The 23,856-nt window shown below is 39.7% G+C and overlaps 1 protein-coding gene across 1 annotated transcript; it reads left to right on the forward strand.

The window, feature by feature from the left end:
* Positions 1-6,153: 6,153 nt before the first annotated feature.
* On the forward strand, positions 6,154-23,824 carry LOC124314604. Its single transcript, XM_046779810.1, has 7 exons — positions 6,154-6,372; positions 18,151-18,429; positions 20,209-20,277; positions 20,602-20,668; positions 21,982-22,130; positions 22,352-22,628; positions 22,933-23,824. The coding sequence occupies exons 2-7, from the start codon at positions 18,151-18,153 to the stop codon at positions 23,013-23,015; spliced, it is 924 nt and encodes a 307-aa protein (XP_046635766.1). The 5' UTR covers positions 6,154-6,372; the 3' UTR covers positions 23,016-23,824.
* The last annotated feature ends 32 nt before the right edge of the window (positions 23,825-23,856 follow it).

Raw genomic sequence — 23,856 nt, forward strand, 5'->3', positions numbered from 1 at the left:
AGATGCTGTCATCCAATGGAGATTTGTCGCATCTTTTTCCTTAGTTTCTTTTAAACAGAGTCTATATACATTATATAGGAGGAGAAATCGCTATCGATTATGATAATATCAAACTCTGCTATCTATACCCGAATCAAAAGAATAATCGACATTTGTTTTTTTCCAAATGATTTCTTTTGATTATATGACGGGATTATACTGTTTCCGTAGTACTTGTCGTTCTATATATGTACATTTATATATATACTTTGATTACGTGTATACGGGTGACGGGCCTTGTATCAAAGACAAACACAAAAAACACCGTTGACATGAGATCTTTTTTTGTTATATTCCTGGTCGGCTATACTAATGGAATATTAAGGCACCCGTCATCTCGTCTATGTCGGATTATTATTTCTTTCTTTTGGTGGGTTTCCTTTTTGCGATGGGCACGATTGTTGATCCGTGACTTTTATGAATCGTCGTCGCAGCCATTGGCTCATTATAATGCGGATATATCCATGTTACAACTTGGCACTGATTCCATACAGCATATACATCTATATATGGCTGCTGCTCACATTGAGAAAATGTATTATAGTAATAGCTGATTCATTGGGTTTAATTGCATCTTTTCGTTCGACTGCTGGTGGCGGCCAGTTGTATATTATATAATATACCCGCAGTATTGACGTTTAGTTTATTTTAGGTATATATATAAAAGATGCTTGGCGGAGATGCCTGGGTAACAGCAGCCAGTCGAAAACTAATGCAAACATCAATAGATTATTCATATATAAAAATATGGTGCTGCATCTCTGCTTGTTATATAAACAAAACTCTCATCTCACCTTTATATATAAATGCACCAAGGCGTTGCGTAATATAATAAACCTTCAAATGGCGAGGACTCGAAATCATCAAATACAAATCTCTTGTAAATATTCCTTCTGTTGGTGGATGTATAATTCTGACCTTATGCCCTGCCTTTTGATCTTTTTTCCCCAGCACATTTATAAATCGACGTCATTATAAATATTGAATCGACCGTCCATATACATGAGGGGGACCTTTATCTATTATGCGGCACAGAGTCTGCTGAGGCCTGTGCTGTATATGATTGGTTTACGTCTATATGTGTATTTATATTGGCGTTGTGTATATACCTTTTGGGAAGGCGGCGCCAGGCGCGCGGGATTTTTGAAATTTGTTTCAAAGTCGCCCCAATTCGATTTAGATACACTCTGCCCTTGATAATGTAATCTTCTTCGTCGAGAAAAAACCTTTTTTTCTTTATTTTATGGTGGGTCTTTTATATAAATATACTTTTTTTTTGTCCATCAAATTTCCTTATTTATTTATTTATTATTTTTTTATTATCGATTCTTTTCTATTTTCCGAGTGGCTGCTGCTGCGGCTCCTGTGTTATATTGCTACATAAAATATGAGGGGTATATATATTCAGTTATTCCCTTTGACGCTGTAAAATTACAGTTTTCACGCGCCGTCATAATAATATCTGTATTATATACATTCAAGTTAATATCTCACTTATTTAGATCATGCACGCCTGTATATACGTTATATGCAGAATATAATGAGCAGAGTCAAAGATAATGGCCTCCATAAAGGAAAGAGAGAGAGAGGATTAGGCATATTTGATAGATCCCAACAACAACACGGCGGAAAAGAGTTACGTGATCGGAATGCAAATCTTTTATGTTTTTGGTTGCAGCACATATTGAGCTTCGACAGTAGTAAATAGAGGCAGCGTGTGTCAGAACATCACACAGCACCGACAAATATAAAAGCCAGGGTATCAGTCGTTTTATATATCCTATAATATTATATAGCTGCTGATGCGCTCTATAGATATAAAGAAAACCATCTGGCTTTTTATGACGCGCGATAGATTTTATTATGGATTGCATCATCTTATGGTTTATTGTATATTTAGGCCAACGCACGGTTCTATGCATCAGAAACCGATATACAGCTTTATTTCTCAATTTTATTTTGCATTCTTCAAAGAAAACTTGGGAGTGTAAGCGCGTAATGCACAGCACAGGTATTATGGGGCGCTGACGTAACTTTTCTTTTGGTTTCAATTGAAATTTTCTGTTGATTTGAGCGGAGAGTTCTTTGATCCGGCAGCGCATAATATAATAATCACTTGTGCGAAAAGGCCAGCAAATTCGTATATCTCTTAACAAGATTTCAACATCAGTTTTAAGCAATTGTGCGAAAAATCTAACAAATGTATAGACAAAGAGACAAAGTTGGCTTTACAGAAAAAAGGGGAATCCCTATAAATTCGGTCGTATATAAAACATGTATATCTGATGCTGACGTGGGAGGTATACTGCTCAATGTATATATATTGCATCACGCACATCAAGGTTTCTATTATATTGATGCATTAAACGCGCTGCTGTGCTGCTATTTGCGTGTTTCCCGCGCCCACACCAACAACAAACATCAGCAGCACTAATATCTAGGCAACCCATTATAAAACAATGGTAATAATGCACAACACAGCTGCGAATTCTCTCTTCTATACATGTCCTGCCTCACAGGTTATTATTACTACTGACGCACCTATTTATAATAAGGGTTTCATTACTTTGCCTGGTCATATAGGATTCTATACAAGTGCAAAACACCTGATCAAATTATTCAGGCAGAGTCTCTCATTCATGTAGATACGACGTCTATATAGATCCTGATGATTGTTCTATCTATATCTATGATGCAAAGTCTTATATTTCGTTTAGTCTATATCGTTCGCCTTCTAACGAAAGAACGAGGAAAACAAGATTATTCTGACGCGATCCCTAGACAAATAATTTACGCGAAAATCTGTGATCCCGTTTGTTGTTTTCCTGACATTTCACCTTTCTTTTTATTGATGGAATCCTCCTACGTCTCGCGTCTATTATAGCGCCGCGTTCTCTTATATATACCCTTAAAAATCATCCATCATGATGATCCTATATTCCTATGCTGCACATCATAGGCTCTATTACACGCACATAACCACCCACGACTCGTTCGTTTTCTTTCGATATCGGCAAACTTTCTTGTCGAATGAAATCATCCACTTTCCATATCGCACATATTCTAATCCGTTTCCCTTTTGAAATGTTTTTAAGTTTCATATCGTCGAAAGAATATGTTATATAGTCGATATTATCTCCCGCCCATCCACATAATTCACATGAGCCGTGTGTTTATATCTCGTTTATATATACATGTATAGACACACAACATCTCTACATTTTTCGAATGTGGTAGAAGATTTATGGTCGAACATCCTTTAGGCTCTTTTATATACTTTTCCGCAGTCCGTTATAAATAAATATCCACGTCCTTAGATGCTGCGCCTTCTCTCTCACTATTATACCCCCTCCCAAAAAGTTGTTTTACTTTCGAGAAAAGAGACCACACACACAGCAGCCCGCGTCTAATGTCGTCCCGCGGCCGACTCTGCTGCTGCGGTGCCCGGCCCCAGCAAGTTTATATTCCTTGAGATATTCGTATATAAGAAAGTTGATCACGGCTGTCTACGGGAGCGCGAAAAACCTTTGCACAGCAGTTATATAGATGTGTGCCTGTATGAGCGACGGGCACACAACTTTTCAGCAGTACTATTATACCCTCCCCCTATATATAATATAAAGTGAGTTCGATCCTTATGCAGTGCATGATATGCCTGCTTTTAAATCCCATAGACGTGTGCTGTGCAAAAAACCGTCGTAAATTTATTAGACTCGATATATAATACTTGCTACATAATACTGGATCTTGCTGTATTACATAACTATATGCGCATGGTCATTCTTTATTATATATACGTTCTCTTGTTGCTGAATTGTCTGTAGACGCAATCCTTTGCAATGCTGGTTGTACTCATCGGGGATTAACCTTTGATTTCATCTATATAATATGATCAATGTAATAAGCTCTATTGAATGGTAATATTATGATAGTACTGAAATATATAATGTAAGGAATCAAAAAAGACTTTTGAAATGGGAAATATGATATGCGACAGTCTGCTGCTGCTGTATTAATACACGTGTTTCGATCTATATTTTCAGAAGCTGATGTGTGGCCAGCATCATCCATATAGTGCTGGGTGTCGAGAAACATATATGTTCAACTATTAATAAAAGCCCGCAGTTTCTTTTACGTATTATAAGCGACATCATGCAGCACAGCAGGGGCCGCTACAATATAGACTTTTGGGATGTGGAATGGCCGGGCGAGGATTAGCCGCTGGATACAAAATCTTTCCGACATTTTGATGAGAAATTCATAAGAGAATAAAAAGGAAACAACTGCGCAAAATTCCAGCAGCTCTGCAGCAGCCCAGCAGCAGCAGTCAACAGATTGATATGTTTATTACATGTGATGGCGTCGTCTGATTCCCGGCGCCAGCATTCGAGTTGTAGCTATTAATTTATAGCGAAGGTTTTGGGCTCGAACTGCTGGCGCGATGGCGATGACAAGTTGATTCCATCTAAACGAACTATAAAGCACCTATACATATATACAGTAGCTGCTGCTGCACGAACCGTTCCGCTCAACCAAAAAGTTAGGCAGCAGCAGTCTCTCCAAAAAAGTGACGATAAGAAGCTGCTGCTGCTGGATGGTGGCAGGAGCATATATAGACAGCCCAACCTATATAACAGTGCAGGAGCAGTTGCATCAAAGCTGTGCGCTCATAGATCGAGATATCCCGTATATAAAAGTTTCACAAGCATCACGAATAAGAATAACGCGCGATCGAGGAATTAGATATACAGCTTCCACTTTAGATTTGTATGATGACGCGATGTACTATAGTTATTATATATATTTCCCGCTCTTATTGAGAGCAAAAACTCTATGACACATGTATAAAAGTTGATTTCTTGCTGCCTACATGTATGTATCGAATAGCTATACATTTAGTTTTTCATATTATATACTAAGAATAAATGAATAGGCTAGATTTTTTGGGTGGGGTTTGGTTTGATTCATGCTGATGTGTGGACATGTGTATGATGTGTTTTATTTGTATAGAGATTATATCGTTTTTCTATATATAATGAGAGGCGCGGGCGTCTGCCGGCAAAAACATTAGCGGCATTGGCGCCTATATTTGTTTCTTATATAACATCAGCACATATCGACTGAATGCTGATGTGTGTGTGCTGTGTGTGTTAGAGAGCTATATGGCGATATATTTAATGTAAAACAGCATCGTCGGGCCCATGTCGCGGATGATGCAGCCTTTATTCCCTTATTCTTTCTTGATATGTAATAAAACAAAAAAAAGATGCGACGAAAAAAGTGAATTATTCGGTTATAGATCCCTCCTATATTGGCACTCTCAGATGTCACGCTCTTTTTGTTTGTTTTTTGGGCTTTGTTTGTTTGTCTGTTTTTTGGGGGGTATCATCCTTTTCCCCCTCATCAACTATAGAAACATTCATCTATATTCATCAACGATCTATAAATAAGTAACACTCAGCCGGAGTAGCGAAGTATGAATTATAACCTCCTCCTATTATATTTTGATACATCTATATCAAATTGGAATTCGAATAATTATTGGAATTTTTAAAGGAACATCAATAAAGATATATGGTTATTATATATAGGTTCTATTATAACCATGGGTCATTGGGTGTATTGGAGAATGCTGGACTGGCTGTGTATAGAGAATTGATCGGCTAAATAATTGCATCATCAACAACAAGAGCTGAATATAATATATAGATATCGCTTACAAAGTTTCTTATAAATAACAACAACAACGCAATTCTCAACAACTTTATACAACTTTATGAACTGTATTAGAAATAGCAATTTGAGCGGCTATGAAAAGGGAAATCAGCGCAGAGGAGCAGATCAGAAATTTCCCTGTACCTCATTAACCGTTTCCTAATATACATTCAACTTTCAACTCCCGTCTTCAAACATTTGAAATCGAAAAAAAACTTTGGTGTCTTATATTACCAGCAGCGATTCCTCAACTTCTTTTACGTCCGTGAAATAAATCGGACCCTTTGCCACTGTGTTCAAGCCACTGGAGCGCATAGCAGCCCACATAAATAGTCGCGGGGAGAGATATAGTATAAAAAGGCGAGCCGACTCGGTCCGCCCTTCACAGTCGGTCCTTTGCGGGGCTACGAACAAGTTGCTCCTCATTTGGGCTCCTGTTGTAATATTTCGTGCGCTGCCGACACGTTTCCCGCGTCTGTAATACATCTCACTACATCCAGACTTGTTTTGTGTGTCTTGTTGTATTATAGTATACAGCAGCTATACGAATAATTGTGCACCATAGAATAAACAGCTGAAGACTGGCTCCTACAGGATCTACTCCATCACTCAATCAAGGTAAAGGATCGAGAGCGACCCTCATCTTCTCTCTTTATTCTCTCTTGATCATTTGACGAGACTTGCCCGGCTTGTATATGTACTCTGCTGGACATTGTTAGGGTCTTTGGGTGTTCCATATATATACTTCCTCCCATAGATATTTATTGGCCGCGTCGTTGGTCTCTAATCAACGCAACTATCGTGGCCTCCAATCCATCAAATCGTCTCTCTTTACAACCATCCAGCTCGTTATATTCAACGTGTATACATATTTTAAAGTTTGGACAAGTTCCTATAATATGCACGTCATGTGTGACTCGGGGGGGCAAACTTTGTTTTTCTCTCTTTAATTTTAAAAATAAGGCGTTAGACTATGTGCATATAGATGCCTATATTACAGCAGTCTGAGGAATATCTATCAATTTTTCCAGGAATATATAATGTCGAGATATGAAATGAGCCCTGCCGCTGTCTCGCCTCTGCTCTGTTTAAGTCCCCCCTTATAAATTATATACAAATGCTCGTCGACCTTGCGTTCATTATTGTTATATGGCCGTCGCCCTTGGCATTTCTGCACGTGACAGCCGGTATATATCTACAAACGACTGTTCTGAATGCTACGACCTGCTTTTTTGGCAAATTCAAATGAGGAAATATCCACAAGCAGCAACGATAGAAATCTTTTTAAATAGTGCTGCTGGGATTTTCTTCTTCTTGATGAGTTGCTGCTGGCTGCTGCGCATTTATATACACGTTTGATTAGTCTCTCGACAACAAACTTTTATACCAAGCCAAAACTCTTGCCTCTGCTGCTCTTTCTCTCGTCGGCAGTCAGCATCACGTTCGACTCATTAACAATTTCTCCGCGCTCGACATGATTTTATTTCCCTTTTTTTTCACTTTCGTTAATAAATTAAAGTAGTATACATCAGTGCTGCTGCTGCTGCTGCTGCTGCTGTCTATAATGATGGGGGTTGTGCGTCCCGGGATCTATTAGAGAGCTATAGATGCTAATCTATTATATATCCGTGAAATCTGCGTTATATCTCAAAGTTATTTACGTATAAAAACCTCCATTACATTTAGGATATACTACATAACCCCGATATATCGATATAGATATACATTATTCTATATATATTTGCTGCTGTATACACCTTAGAGTGCTGCCCCAGGAGATTGGTGGTTAATGAACGAGTTGAGTTGCCTCCTCTCTCTCTCTCTCTCTAAAAGTATATAGCGTGAGTAGCCATCCGAACTCTCCATCTTCGTTCACTTATTTCCTCCTCCTTTGCTGCTGCGCTTTTCTCTTTGCTGAGCTGCTGGCTCCTTTTTCGCCAGTGTATTATATGTCCTCCCACCGCTTTTTCCCCCTTCACAGACATTGACTGGGCAGCAGCAGCAGTAGAAGCACTCTCTGATAGATCTAACTGGGCAACACGCTGAACGCGGCCGCATCTCTCCCAGCAGCTCTTTGCTGCTGTGCTGTGTACATGTCGTCCAAATAGACAACCGACAACTACATCCAAGACCAAGAGCCTTTTTTTCTTATATATAATGGAACTTGTTCTTATACTTCTTCCAACACGAATGTTCGCCGAGCTTGCTGCTGGCTATATATAAGGTGGGAAATATATACCTATATCTAAGGGCAGCAGCACTCTTAGAGTGCTCTGTGCGTGTCCACCAATAAGTGATGTGTGTTTTCTCTCTCTCTTATTCTCTCTAGGAAACCACAAACTCACGCGCGCGGTCGTGTTTTTTCTCTTTTTCTTATATATGCGTATTAAATATTTCATGGCTGTGATATACTCGTGTGATGGAGCATTTTATATATATAGACTGTTTTATTTTATAGTATATGAGCGTTTATCCGTCTATAAGGTTTAATCTATATTCAAAAGCTGATGTGTATACTTTTTGGCTGCTGTAAATGATTGGACTATTGATGAAGGGCTATCCATCACTCCGCCGTTTGTTTTAGATTTGTCAGCACGCGCACATATAGTGTACACAAAGTATAGACGTAATATAGTTTGTTTTTTCTTCTTCATAGGGAAATGTTGTGCATTAATAAGAGGGGGTGGACAGATTATTTGTCGTCGATCAAGTAGTAGCCTATAGACGATCATATAGCACCCGCCGAAAAACAGCATGTTGTGTTTTATATTATATACACAACAACAGAGTCAGATTATATATGTAATGTACAGCCTATAGTCCGCAGCAATATAAAACAACAAGGGCCATCCATTTAACCTGTGACAAAAGAGGGAAAGAAAAAAAAACAAACTTTGTGAAAAAAGGGAATAGGTCAGGGGCGTGGCTCTGGTCGTCTGTTATAATAGAAAATAAAGGAGGGGATATATACTTTGGCTATTACATGTGTGTCTGTTTTTGTGTCGTACACTTGAAGCGCCTTCTTTCTTTTACAAGAAAAGAGAAAATATTTTTATATTTAGACAAGAAAAAAAAATAGGAAAAAAAATTGAAAATGAAAATCAACCCAGAAAATGTGAAAGGCTGCGGGCCCTCGGGGATATATGATTGAGGCCCCGGCCGACACAAAACTGTTCTCTATTATATGCTGCTGCTAGAAGACTTTTATATATATAAGCTATATAGGCTTATATATATATATATATTACACACACACAACATATACTATACTATAGCGAGCAGCAGGCTATATAGAGATATATAGATATGGATCGGCGCGGTTGAGTGATCGATTTCATTTATATAACGACATGGGTCGCCCCCACATAATAATATCTAAAGCCGTTTATAGATGCTGGTCCTATAGCTGCTGCTGTACTATACCGAAATATCAGGCCTATATAGAGACGTATAGCAGACCGTTGATGCTTATAAAGGAACAGATATTCTGATGTGTCTATAATCGATATCGTTTTATTCCTTGTATTATATAAATCTTCTTTCTTCATAGATTTTATATTCTTCTTCTCATTTGCCGTAAAAAATTGAGGAGAAAAAAGAGCCAAAACCAGCTCTGAATTGAATAGATTGACCAGACAAAAAGGCAACAGCACAGTTTATAATAGCCAGCACGTATTAGACGTCTATAGTTTGCAAAAGCTGCTGGGGGAAATTCAATTCAATAACCCATTATATAAAGAGTTAATTATAGACTATTATGCATCATAACTTGTTTGGAACAACTTGTTTTCAAATGCTGTTTTGCCTTGAGGTTTCTATAACCTTTGATATAGACAATCTAACAAATGGCCGTGTACTGTTGAAACGCTGCACACAATAGGAAAGACGAGTAGATATAGATAGATCTATCGTTATAGATGAACGTAGGATACTATAAAATACCGAAAAGAAAGCAAAAATGTGCAGTATATACGGTTTTTCTACTACATTGACGATAGATATGCACAACATCCTGAAGCAGCATCAGGAAGAGCAGCAGCAGAGCTCTCTTCCCCTTTTTCTCTGTTGTATATAATGGGCCCCCAGTGTACACAGCTGCCTTCTTCTTCTTCTCTTCTTTTGGGGGAGTTGTAACATTTATAAATGTTTTCCCTTTTTTCAAAGACCGGATTCAAAAACCCGGAAGCTATATCACATCAGTCATTTCTTATATTTCCCCCTTTTTCTCTCCCCGCCACAGCCTGCGTGCTGTGTATAACATTTAAGGCAGCAGCCAGCTATCTACCACACAGTATTGTTTATTAGGCCGTTTTTATTAAATACTTTTTAAAAAAATTTCCAATGAGAACTGAATTTTTCCCCCTAAAATAATATCTAAAAAGAAATAGACAGAGAAACGAATGTAGCCTATAGATATAGTCTAGGCGATTATTTATAGAAAAGTTGTCATTGCTTCCGCTCTACATCCTGTTTCCTTTGGAAGGGAATATATCGGAAGTACCTACTTTATGCGCGCGGCCATATAGCTACTATAGATCTATTTTCCAAATGTACAATATTATACTTTTTGGTTGTGATTTCGATCAGATCAACTCACTAAAAATACAGTTTGTTTTTTTCCATCAAACAACATCGACGCCACTGAAAAATAAGTCTCTTTGCGGACAAACTATTTATATATTTATATATTAGACAGGCGGTTCATTCATTCATTAAGACGCCAGAAAGAAAAAGAAGAAAAAAAAATGCATTAATATATTGGCGAACTATATATAAAATAATATAAATTGGAGCCTTTGGCAAGAGAGCCTATATCTAGATCGATCAATTATAATACATCTCTATATATCTATACTTTTTATACACAAGTCTATAGTGAGCCATTCATCCATCTCCCTTTTTATATACAGTCTATCAATATATATATATTTTCCTCTTTGGCCGATATTAGACATTTAAAAGGGGGAGAAGAATCTATACATGTAATACAGCAGCACTATAGAGAGAGATATAATATATATCTAATGATGCCCATTAGATATAAAGAGAGAGAACGTGGACGCGGATCAGTGCTGTGCAAGAGTCGATGATCGTCAATCTAGTACAACATAGTACAGCATCATATATGGTCGCGCGCTCTTTTGATGCGCCTCATTTTCTTTTCGTCAATCCTCAATGATCTTTTCTCTCTGGGCGTGTCACAGCACGAGCCCAATGTCTAGACATCTCTGGAGAGACAAAAGACCTTGGCTATATGCTGCTGGTATAGGACTAATGAACGACAAGATCAAAGTAAATCAAAAAAATATTTTTCGACAGCAATAAAGATTTTCTTGGTGTAGGCCTATTATTATTATTATAGGCTGTACATATTTATATTGTTCTCCGCATGTATTGTTTAAAAAATATATACACGAAACTCAAAGACCAGCAACACTATACAGGCTATATACATTGAAAAGGGCAGTGGCTATGGCGATTAATCTATACATAGACTTTGTAGCTGGGTTCCTATTAAAAATAAAGGTACATCACATATAAATATATAAGAAAGAAACTATTAGATGTATTATATCTCTCCCCACTCACTGATGTGACTCATGCACTTTCATCTGTATATAAAATGTGTGTAACACACAGGAAAGACATAGAGAGAGAGAGGGAGGGGGGAGAGGTATAGACAGGAGATCGTTAATCAAGTGCTGTTGCTGGTTCCCTCTATATATCTCTTCTCGTTGATCATTCGTTTGCTGTGCTGGGGCTGTGTGCTATATCCTTTTCTATTATTGAAGTGAATATACAGAGGCTATTTATATGGCATCTTCCTTTTAAATGCTGTGCCCACCTTTTGCTGGGCTGATATATATCAGCGACGGACTCTTTAAAGTCATTGGCTTGTATTGTTATATACAAATATAATCTATAGGCCTATATAGTGCGTTCAAATACCATACTATATAATGTAGACATTATAGCTGCTGGCTGCTGCTGCCGATCGACGTGCATGTATATCAACACACAGATATAAATCCATTATACAACAGAGGCAGAAAGCCTCTTTGTTGTCTACTGGGATCGTCCTATAGCAGTAGAAAATGGAATGGGAAAAAAGGGTTATAGGTCCTCGTCCTTTGATGGCCCTTGTATTTATATTTCAATATATAAATTGTATACCTTCTTTCCTCTTTTCTGCACAGAGAGTCACTATGGAAACATATAGATAGCACTTATGTGTGCTCTCCGCACCGTTAAAAGACTCTTTTAAAACATTGAAATATTATATAAACAATACATATCTAATACAATACAGTTTTTCTTTTTGTAAATAACATATATTAGATTACTATTCGCCTCCTCGACAATGTTTTCTCAGAGGCACACAGTACAGCAGCAGCACTTTGCATCGATCCTCGCAAACATAAGCTTTTGATGGCTGCTGTGTATATATTATATCAACTCTTTTATCTATAAGAAGAAAGGGAAAGTGCTGGGTGAGATGTATTAAATTGATTGATATATAATATGCTGTGTCTATACTTTATACGTAATATAGAGCTTTTTGCGATGTCCTATTGACGAAAAGCGCAACAGTGCAGCACTTTGTATCAAACCAAACAACAACAACAACAGCCTGGAGTGCTGCTGCTGCTGCTACTGTTGTTGTATATGCTCCTGGTCAAATCCGATAAATGCTGCACATGATGTATAAGGGACTCTATATGGAGCGATGATGGACGTGTTGTGTGCTATATTATTCTCTTTACCTCCTCTTTGTTCTTCGTCTTCTTCTTCTTTCTTTTGTACGTATATATTTACTGATAATGTATATGATTGGCTTTCGGGGAAAGGCCTTTAGCGGCATCTAAAATGCACACAACTATATATATATAGGCTTGTATACAGATGATTGAGTTTATAGATAGTGCTGCTGCTCTTTGGCCTTTTATATATTATAGGATCGTCTATATAGTCTATCATTTATACGTGCTGGGCACAGGATATGCTGGTAGAAATACGTAAAAGACCGGAGTGAATGCATTATATATTAGGCTATCCGAGGCATTAGAAAATGAGGAAGCGAAATGTGATCACACAGGATGCAGTTCCAACTGTGTGCGATGGGCATATAGCAAGGCCTAATAACAGAAAACAAATTGATTGATGACTTTTATATTTTTTCCCCCATTTTGTTTCCTTATATTTCTTAACGATGTCTATATACATCCCAGCATCAGTTTGTTTCTTTCCTTGTTTGTATATTATATTTTTGGCTCGGCTTCTGTCTCTATTATATCATCCGAATTCTATTCGTGCTGGAATTTCTGCGTTCACAAATTTCAATCGCTGCATATTATAAGTATATCTGTCGAGGGGGGGAATGTGCTGCTGCCAAGCCACAACAGGAAATGTTTATATAGTGGTTGACATAATATTCCGGAGAGAGCGGGACTTTGTTGGCGGCCTAATATGTTTGGGATGCTGCCGTCCGTTATATATTGTGTTATACATTCCGTCGCCGCAGCAGCAGCACGGGGGGATAAGAGAAGAAAAAACAATTAGCAAAGCTGCAAACTGTTTGGGCGTGGCTCGATCCATTTCATCTATATGTGTGGTGGCTGTTGTGTTACATATACAGCTCGACACGGCTGTATGTGTATAGAAGACTGGCGCATGTTGTTGCTATACACTGCCTATATTATATATGGGGTGGAGTCTATTAAATGTTGTGTAGGAAACGGCTCAGACTCACGCTATACTCTCAGCACAATTACGATATGAAAAAGAGCGCAACAGTATATATACTTGTATCTATATAACATGTGGGAGCTCGTGTTAACTATTGTGAATTAAATTCGACCTCTTTATTGTTTGCTGCATCATTATTATATTATGTATTGTATAGTATTAAATTCTTTTGTCCTATACGCTGATGTTCTTATTTATATTATAGAAGAAACACGCGTGTTATTGCTATATACAGCGGGCTGCACTTAAATGTGTATTATACACAGCATATATACGTAGTTCTTGCTCTTGTTTTTTTTGATTATTATTAAACATTTCGGACCAGTGCACCGCTGGTCTCGTTAAGTTTTCCGCCAACTTTTGACTTATTAACCCCACCAGCATCAGCTGTTATTATTCAACCAACAGTTGTGTTTTCTTTCTTTTGAATATGTTAGACAATATAACCATCAGCAGCAGCGCTGTATATACTATGAATTGTAATGGGTATAGTATAGAACTCGATGCTTTTCATCGAAAGGTGATGCCGGCATTTCTATAGCAAAAATATATAGACGCGGTTCGAAAAGAATATTCTCAATATAGCAGATCATTTCGCCATAAATTGGCGAAAACAAAAGCTCGCTCAGAAGAAGACATTGTCTATAATATGGACGATAATACACACATGACATGTGTTGCGCGTCTCCAATCTATAATACTGTATATAAATACCCTAGAGACATGAAAACGCACAAAATGTTGACAGCCAATAAATATATTAGAACTGCTGCGATCTGAGCGCTTGAAAATCCCGCGCCATGTCGACAATATAATATAAAAGCGAAATACAAAAGCAAATGTCTGTCTAACATATAATATGTATAGTTTATGTATACAGCAGCAGCAGTATAGATATATAAGCCGCTTTTTATAGTCATTAGTGTTTCGGGAAGCAGCAGCGAATGCTGGTGCTCATTACGTAAGAATCTCTCGTTATAACATGTCTACCAACTTGTCATTGGTATAATAGATTTAAGATTCTGTAATAATAATAACGAAAACAAACCAGCACATAGCACAGCAGCAGCTATTATTATAGAAAGGAAAAAGGAATGATCGTAACCAAATGTTTACATATAAACAAAGACATGATGATTATATTTTTACGACAAATATCAAAGTGTTGTCTTTTGCAGCGTGATGCTGTCGAGAGAGGTCCTTTTTTGATGAGTCTTAAAAACCGCGCGCGCGTCTGTCGTCATCATCATAACAATCTATAATATTTCCGCTCTTGGCTTTATTCTTATACCAGCAGCAACGCGCTCTCTCTTTTTATTTCTATCTGGCAATAATAATAACAAGTTTCCGCATAGCAGCATCACGCTCTATAAAGGCTCTATATGTTATAATATATATATCCCGGCTGTGTGTGTGCGTATTATATATATAAGTTGTCGTTAGACTTTTAGTCGTTTCTATCTGGTATACGTATATTTGTCATTTCTCTCTTCCGACGGAGAGAAGTCGATTTAGCGTGTAGGATAATATAAATTTTAGGTTTAAATCATTCCTCCTTTTGATTTTAAATCATAGCGGCAGGTACATATTATATGGTCATCAAAAAATATAAGACGGGAGAATATATAATAGAGCAAGTGTTGGATGTGAATTTATATTTGAGCTTTATCGACATCACACATGCATCAGCAGCCGCGTCGAAAAAGGCAAAAAGACTTAATGAGGCCTGAAGCAGAGCTATATAGAGCTGCTGGCTGGCTGGGCCGGGGTTTTCACGTTTATATTCTTTTTCTTTGGCCGTTGCCGCTCGTTTCTCTCTCTACATCCATAAGCGCCATTTCTTTTTGGAGATTTATTTCGATGCCGCACAATTCCCTCCAGCAGCAGCCGTTTGGCCCAGCGCAGTGCTGTGTATATACGGCGCTCCTGTGTGATAATGCTGCTGTGCTGCTGGAGAATATATAAGAGAAAATGTGGAAATGATTTCAAAAAGAAAAGGGCGACGCAACGGGGCGTTGCCGACTGTGCGCCGATCCATTGCCACCGCGGCCAGCAACTTCTTCTTTTTATATTGTTATATGTGCTGCTGCAGCAGCCGGGCCTTTTATATATACATGTACAGTCATGCCTGCAAGTTTCTTTAGCAGGCAAACTGCTCTATATGGTTTTATTTGAAGTTGACGGAAGGTATAGCTTAGGAAGCTTACTGTTCCTCTCATTTTCGTCAATCTGGTGGGAAAGTTGAAAGACCGAAAGGAAGAGAAGAAGATAATGGAAAAGCGCAAAATAAATCTAAAGAGGAGGAAAGGTGTGCTTCTTAGTATACCTTCCGTCAACTTCAAATAAAACCATATAGAGCAGTTTGCCTGCTAAAGAAACTTGCAGGCATGACTGTATATCTCACAAGAAATCATTTATCTCACTGCACCAAAAGATCTTGTATAATAATAATCTCGGCGCGCAAAGTTTAAACAGCAAAAGGGGGAATTCTCAACGAGAGCAACAGCAAATACACGATTTTCCTGTTAGCCGTAAACATTATAGGCTCTCCCTCTCTCTACTCCATCTGTCTCTATTTATTCTCGATCTGCACCGGTCGGCATGGAGCCTACAGCAGCATATAGCCAACTCTTACAGCCGAGCGCAAAGAGTCTCTAATAGCAGCAGAGAGTCTAAAACAATAGAAAACGGACCCAATAAGAACAGAAGAAGAAGAATTATACAGGAGGTTTGCGCATTTGCAGCTCTTGATGACAGCCAACTCAGGTCCTTGATTGCTAGTTGACATTTCCCAGCAACGTGTGCAGCACCGCTCTATATCCATCTATATAGAGAGAGACTGTATATATATAGGCTTATATGTAAGACGTATATATAGAGTATAGGTGCGCGTATGTATAAAGTTGTCTCTCTCTCTCTCTCCGTCTACTAGACTATGCAGTGTGTGCTGTACGTGTCGCCGATCTCAAGCGCCAGTTGACAGACCAAGTGACTTGCCGAGAGTGGCTGAGAGAGAGAGAGAGTGGCTCTTTATAATAGAGTTGATATAGAAGGACGCACAAGATGGAGGAGGCACAGGTGAGAGTCTACATTACACAAGAGCAGTACATAAGAAGGAAAAAAGAGCGAAGAGAAAAGCTCTGCTGGGTATATAGACGAGAGAGAGTCTCAGTTGCACATATGTGAAATCGATATAGGAGCACTGCAGCAGCAGCCTATATAGGGTATAGGTTGAATCCAGTGCCAATCTGTTGGCTGGATTGAAATTGCGTCGCGGGAATAATAATATATAAGGCTGCTTGCAGTCAGTCAGCACTTTGGACTCTTCTCTCTCTCTCTCTCGTTCTCTTTTTATATTCGGTTTTGTAGCTGCTGTAGAGAGAGAGTATACCGTCTATATAGTACATGCTGGGGTATAGACCATCTTCTTTTATCCTTGTGCATCAATCAAGGAGCGCAGCGCACAAGAATATATCAGGATATGGCGAAAGAAGAAGAAGACCGACTGCCTGCTGTGCCGCTCTTGTTATAGTCGCTCCAATGACCTTATCCGCACGACGACGACGATGTCAGAGATCTAGAAATCTACCGTCTCTCTCTCTGCATGCTCTATCACATCTATAGGCGAAAGAAGGAGAGTCGATATTCAATTGTTATATATGAAAATACCTTTTTTTGACTTTTCGGTGGAAATCCACAGCCATATATAAGGAATAGATCGAATTTTCGATGAAAAGACAAAATTGCATTCGGCGACAATCAATATAAAAACAAAAAAGGTATATTTACCTATACTCTATAATATAGTTCCATTTCAATATGACAGGCATTCCGCATAATATATAGATTTCTATTTGCAAGTTTATTTTCTTTTATCAATTATTATATATTCGTGTTAGATTTCGTTTTTCTATGTGTATACTTTTAAATATTTCATTTTTATGAGAGATATTAGAAGCGCATCAGGTATATGATTATACGGCCCTTTGTTTCATGTGTCCAGGGAATATAAGAGAATAGACGCACAGGACACAGCAGCGGAGTGTCACTGCGTGTTTGTTTTTTCTCCCCCCTCCCCCCTCCCGTTTGTTTTATCCCACGCCGTCGTCTGTGTGTTGCACGGAGGGACCGACGACGGACGACTGCTGTATATGATCCATTATTCACGGCAGTGCTCACCCACTCGCGTCACGAAACGACGACGGGAGAGAGTCACGCTATATATAGACAACAAGGATGAGATAGACTCCGCCATTTTAGGACTTGTAGTAGTAGTAGTATCTACTCCGCCATTGAATATCAAACGGAGCGGAGCCAAGAGTATATATCAAACCTCCTGCTGCTGCTGCTGGCCGACGAAATGTCTCAAAACAAAAGGAACAACAACACAGCACAGCACACACAAACAATTTCTACTCGTCCAGTAGCAAATGGACATCCTCCCGAGAGGCTGTATCACGAAAAACCATCAGCAGTAATAGTCCAGCATAGCTATTTGGTGGGCTGACATGTGCTGTCTCTTATTTGGCTAGTGCTGGATATCTCTTGTTTATTATATATGATTTAGATTTGATTAAATATTACATATGTCTAGAACAATTTGAGTTGAACTAATGGGAGTTGATTTGTATATATTATTTTTAATAACAGATGAGCAGGAATGTCTATTATTGGTGGACGGCGCTGGTTGCCATTTTGGCGACTGTCGGCCCGCCGCTGTTGTGCGACGGCCTCAAAGTGACGGGATTCCGGGTGCCCAGTCTGGCCCTGTACGGCTCCGACGTCGAGCTGGACTGCGCCTTCAGCGCCGCTCGCAATGCCAAACTCTACTCGGTCAAGTGGTACCAGAATCACGAGGAATTCTACCGATACATGTTCGCAGAGCGGACGCCCGTCACGGCCTTCACCCGGCCCGGAATCAACGTCGATGTAAGTTTAATCCCGGCCATATCAAAAAATATATAAAATAATTCTGCCTATATAGATTTATTATTTCAAATCCTGTGAGATGTGCTATATTTGTTGTTTGAAAATGATTACCACCGCTTGACTGGTGTTCCCCCCCCCCCCACTCTCCCGAAACAGGAGTATATGAGCGGTACTCCCGCACGACGATATAGAGCAGCAAAGAGAGACGCTCATCATATCATCAACTTGGTCGTCGTCGTCAGATTTTATCGATTCAGCTTTTATGTCTCTGTTTATATACTCGACTAGAGAGAGCGCAGAGGAAAAGAGGGAACCGGGTCTGCGTATGTATAAAGTCACGCGGGCGCCGGGGTGCGCTGCTGCTGTCTAATATACTCCGGCGGAGCGGAACGATGTGCTGTGCTGAGGGAGGGCCACCCAGCTTCGTCGTCGTATAGGAGACACGACAGCAAGAAAGACTATATAGAGAACCGATTGAATTATAAACTCTATATAGAGCTCTCTTCTATGATGCTATATGTCTGCCATCCCATCACCCAAAAAACAAAGAAGTGCTGCTGCACAGCAATGCCATAGACAAGGATCAAACTCTTTTTCTCTGGAAAACAAAAGAGAAACGGGAAGCACAAAGTGGAAGAACATAAGAGGAGACCCTCGATATATGCATATGTGCTTTTAAACAGTCTATCTATCGATTGATATGGAAATTTGGCCGAAAAAAGGTCTATATTACAAGGGAGGAAAAAAACCATTTGTTGATGACGTTATATCATAAGTAATTGGATCCTTTGAGGGAATATAAAAGAGAAGAAGAAGAAGGAAAAAATTCTCGAATCTATAAATGACAATATCCTCCACCTCCTTGCGCTGATGCTGAGAGCCGCGGGAAAATCAAACGCTCGGAGTATAATCTGATGCTCTCGGTATGATGATGCATTCGTGCGGCAAATGACGGTTTGTTGATTCCAACTAAGAGATCAATGCTTGATGCCTTTGCCTATGTATAACTATATATATATTACTGCCTGCTGCTGCTGCTGCTGCTGGGCTGTATGCTAGATACGATCCTTATCCATTTATCCAGTAGCCCAGAAAACCGGGGAGCGGCAAATCAAATGACATCGTCTCCGAGAGATGCTGTCTGACGACGGTTATATAGCCGAGAGTCGAGATAGTATTATGCGTAATGCAGCACATTTAGACTCTCGGTAATACAAGAGTAGACAAGAACTTGTGTGCAGGAATCAAAGTTGAAGGGCGAGAGACAAGACAGCAGCCAGGAAACTTGACTTTGCGAGTTACAGAGAAGAGCAGAGAGATGACAAGCAACGAGCACACGCGGGATCTATATGCTGGCAGAACAGCAGAGTCGAGCTATTTACTCTGACGTCTCTATATACATGTATAGAAGGGAGGACGAGTTAACGTCGGATTTCTAGAAACCCTTTTATTTTTGCTGGCGGGGTGCTGTGGGTTCCACCACGCGTCGGATAGAAATCCCCAACTTATTGGGCCTCATCATCCGACTGGTCCTTGATTCGAGAATGAGGCCTATATCAACTTAGTTATAGACACAACAGCAGGAGCAACCCTATTATATTTAGATATATATTTAGTCTATTGTAAAGCTATATAGTTGGATGCCGAATTCAGAGAAATTAGATATCAAACTTTGTATTGTATTGTGTATTACATGTATTAGTCGATTAGAAAGGAAAGTAAAAGTATAAAAACTTTTTTTTCAATAAATTTGTATTTTCTCTTCTGCTTGAATAACAGTTGGCGCGATCGAACAATAGTCGAGTGACGCTGAAATCTGTCAACTTCAACTCGTCGGCCACTTTTCGGGTAAGTCAACAGCTCAACTCGAATGAATCAATCGATCAAAAAAAGGAGGAAAGAAAGAAACTTGTCCATTTACTTTTTTTTCCCACCGATCGACGCATTATTAAAAGTGCTGCACAGCGCTCTGCTGGCATGAACTCTTTTTCTTTCTTCTTTTTATATTTTATATAAATATCCACTTCCAATATCCACACATTATATAGAAGAAAAAGAAGAGAGTAGTATTTGTTCCATCGCTAATATTCTATACTATTCTTCTTTATTTTCTTCTCTATACTCTGCTGGTCGGCGCAATATAAAAACACATCGCGGCCCACTGGTGTACAGTGCGAGGTATCGGCGGACGAGCCCGACTTCGAGACCGTTTATCGTCGAGCCAACATGACTGTCATCCGTGAGTGGTTTTTATATATACCAGCATCGCCTCCCCCTTTTTTTCTTCCTTCTTCTTCTATATAAGATCGTTCAAATGTGTCTACCAGTGTTCTTCCCCTCTTCTATCTTGCACCGAGATCTTCTTCTTCTTCTTTCTCTCTGGATGCTCTTACTCACGCGAGTCGCCTTCCACTTTGGCTCTGTTCCAGCGACAGTTTCAATGAAAATTTTCGCCAACTTTATTTTTTTATTTTTTTCCTTTTGCTGTGTGCTATGTGTGTCCCACAGCGTCAAATGGATTGCTCTCTCTCTTAGCTTTCAAAAGTTATATCGACATGGCCATATCATCCCGTCGATAGAGCAGCACAGCAGTAGTATAGCGCCCAGCGTTATATGCGTAGACCCTTTTTCGTGCGGGATTCATTATGTATACTCGGGGCGCGCTATCTCTAGACCCGCGTGTGTGTAGAAGAACCGCATCGAGAGTTCCCCCCTTCTTACATATAATAAGCAAGAGGGAATAAGAATCCATGTCAAAGTAGATCCCCTTTTGCTGTGTGTCTATATAGAATGGGGGTGTGGGTGGATGGAGGGAAAATCCGCATAGAGAGAGATGTGGCGTATAGAGCGGCTAAATGTCCTCGGGGCGAGAAAGAAATTCCTATTCAAATCTCCCGCGCCCGACGCTATATAATAATACAACACACACAGCACGGGCGATGTAATATACACACAACACGGACCAGCAGCAGCAGCGGACACAGCCGAGCAGAGAAATGAAATGTTAATTCACCAGCAACCATCACAGCACATACAACAAGACCAAAGCGAAAAAGAGAAAAAAAGATTAGGATACATCATCAGATATTTACATGTCTGTTGTTGCTGGCCTTGTGCTGGCCAGCCCGCGCTTGGATTTCCCTTTTTATTTATTAACGGATCAAAAGCGCTAGAGAAAGAGAGATAGAAGATGTGTATATTTTTTGGCGTTATCCGCACATTGAAAATAATTTAAGCTGCTGATTTTGGGTGGGGGGAGTTTGCTGTGCTGGACGGAAATGTCGAAGGGTGATGCTGCTATGGACGATGTTTTGTGCTTACAAATGTTTTGCTGCTGGTTCTTCTTCTTCTTTTGTTGTAATATTCTCAATAATAAGACTTGGTGCTGATTTACCACGACTTTTTCTTGTTCTTTTGGCTATTGTCAATGTGCTGCTCTGTGATGTCGCCCGCTCGTTTGCCGCGCGCGTGACTGGAAATTGGCCCGTCGACATCCGCACGTTCCTCCTCCGTCTGATGATTATATAACATCACCGCCATCACTATACGCAGAGGTTTCCGAAGACGGTCCGCTCATCAACGGCCTGCGGGATCAATACGAACTGAACGAGCAACTCAACGTTAATTGCACGTCGCCGTCCATCACGCCCAGCATCGGCAGCCACCAGACCAAACTCTCCTGGCAGCTCAATCGTCAAACCGTAAGACAGCTAGACATATTAGTAGACGATGATGATTATCATGATTATTGATGCTGTGTGACCTATTATATACTAGATATTATAGATACATCAATTAATGTGGCCGGCCATCTATATGTATATAGACGGAAGTTCTGATTATAGTTGGCTGGCCGGCAATCGATTCGTCAATTGGCTTATTATTAAACGTTATTATATTGCGGATGACTATAACACATCAGGTGGAGGGACAGACGGTGCAGATGCAATCGTCCGATCCGTCGCAGACTGTCATCAACTTGCGTTTGATCCTGACGGATCGCCACTTTGACGCCAAGACGGGCCTGCTCCGCCTCAACTGCTCACTGGCCGTCGGCCGGCCCAGCAGCGCCGTTTACTTCAATCGCAGCCTGGAACTCAGCGCCGCCCTGATGCACCCGACCACCGTCCTCGATCCTCGACCAACTCAACGCTCCTCAAAGAGCGGCAAAGACTCCCGTTCCGCCTCCTACTCTTCCGGTTTGATTCTCTTCCGGCCACTTTTTTCATTTTTTAAATAATTCAATTTCCAATTTGCTGGGCGGGCCATGATATAGCTCATTAAATTAGATGATGGAATGAATATTGAAATGTGTATCAATCGAGTTAGTTGATTGCTCATTCGTTTGATTAGCACAAAAGTTATCCACTTCCAGTTGTTGACGCAATCTCTTTGCTCACTGATTGGAAATGTCAACAGCCAAAATGGGGGGACTCTATATACTGCTATATACTCTATGAAATAGTTATACAACATTCTTTTCTATTGGTACACATCACGCAGGTGGCCGGCGACAGTTTCGACTTTCACTCGTCACATTCCTGGCCGTCATTCCCTACGCCCTTTGGACGTGGTGCTGCTGCTGATGGAATTTCCCCAACAACTGTGTCGTTCCTTCTTCTTCTGCTCTCTATTACGTGTGTGTCAAAACATATTTGATATATTTAAAAACTATACAAACAATCCCTATAAACACTCAACTGGCCACTCATCTATGAAATACCACATGCTTCGTCCATCTCCTTTCATCGTCATTGGTTATGTAACTATATAATGATACAATCTGGTTTCAGTTGAGTCCCCCCAATGTCAAAATAGCTTATTCCCATTTATCTTTGATTGATTGTATAAAAATTCTATATCAAAATTGAGATCTCTCCCCATCACATCTCCTATTTCATCGTGTGTGTGTTTTCTTTGATATATTTGCAAAATAGCGTTCCATATGTGAAGTATTATAAAGAAACAAATTCATTGAAAAACATGAAGGAGGACCACAATAAACCGTGGGAAGAATTATACATAACCGGGGACAACACAATTCGTCGTTTCACAACCCCCTCACCCCACCCCGCGAAAAAGGCCAAAATGTCGCTGCTATTACTGTGTGTGAATGCGCGTGTGATCCCATCCCAAATGGATTGAACTAATCATCATCGTGCTTATTCTTTCAACTCTTTTAAACATATAGAGAAATCAATTCTTTCGTCCATCACGACAAGAGCTACAATGGGATGAAAGAAGGTGTGACAAGTGCTGCATATTAGGAGCGTGTATAATGATTAACACTTTTGCATGTGTTGTGTATAAATGATGATCCAATACATATTTGACGGTGCTGTATAACAAATCAATTTTCCCCCTCATCCAGCAGCCACATAATAATAGCCCAACCCAAAAATGAATCAAAAAGTTTTTTGCTCTCCT

The sequence above is a fragment of the Daphnia pulicaria genome, chromosome 10, assembly GCF_021234035.1.
Source record: "Daphnia pulicaria isolate SC F1-1A chromosome 10, SC_F0-13Bv2, whole genome shotgun sequence".
NCBI classification, from domain to species: domain Eukaryota; kingdom Metazoa; phylum Arthropoda; class Branchiopoda; order Diplostraca; family Daphniidae; genus Daphnia; species Daphnia pulicaria.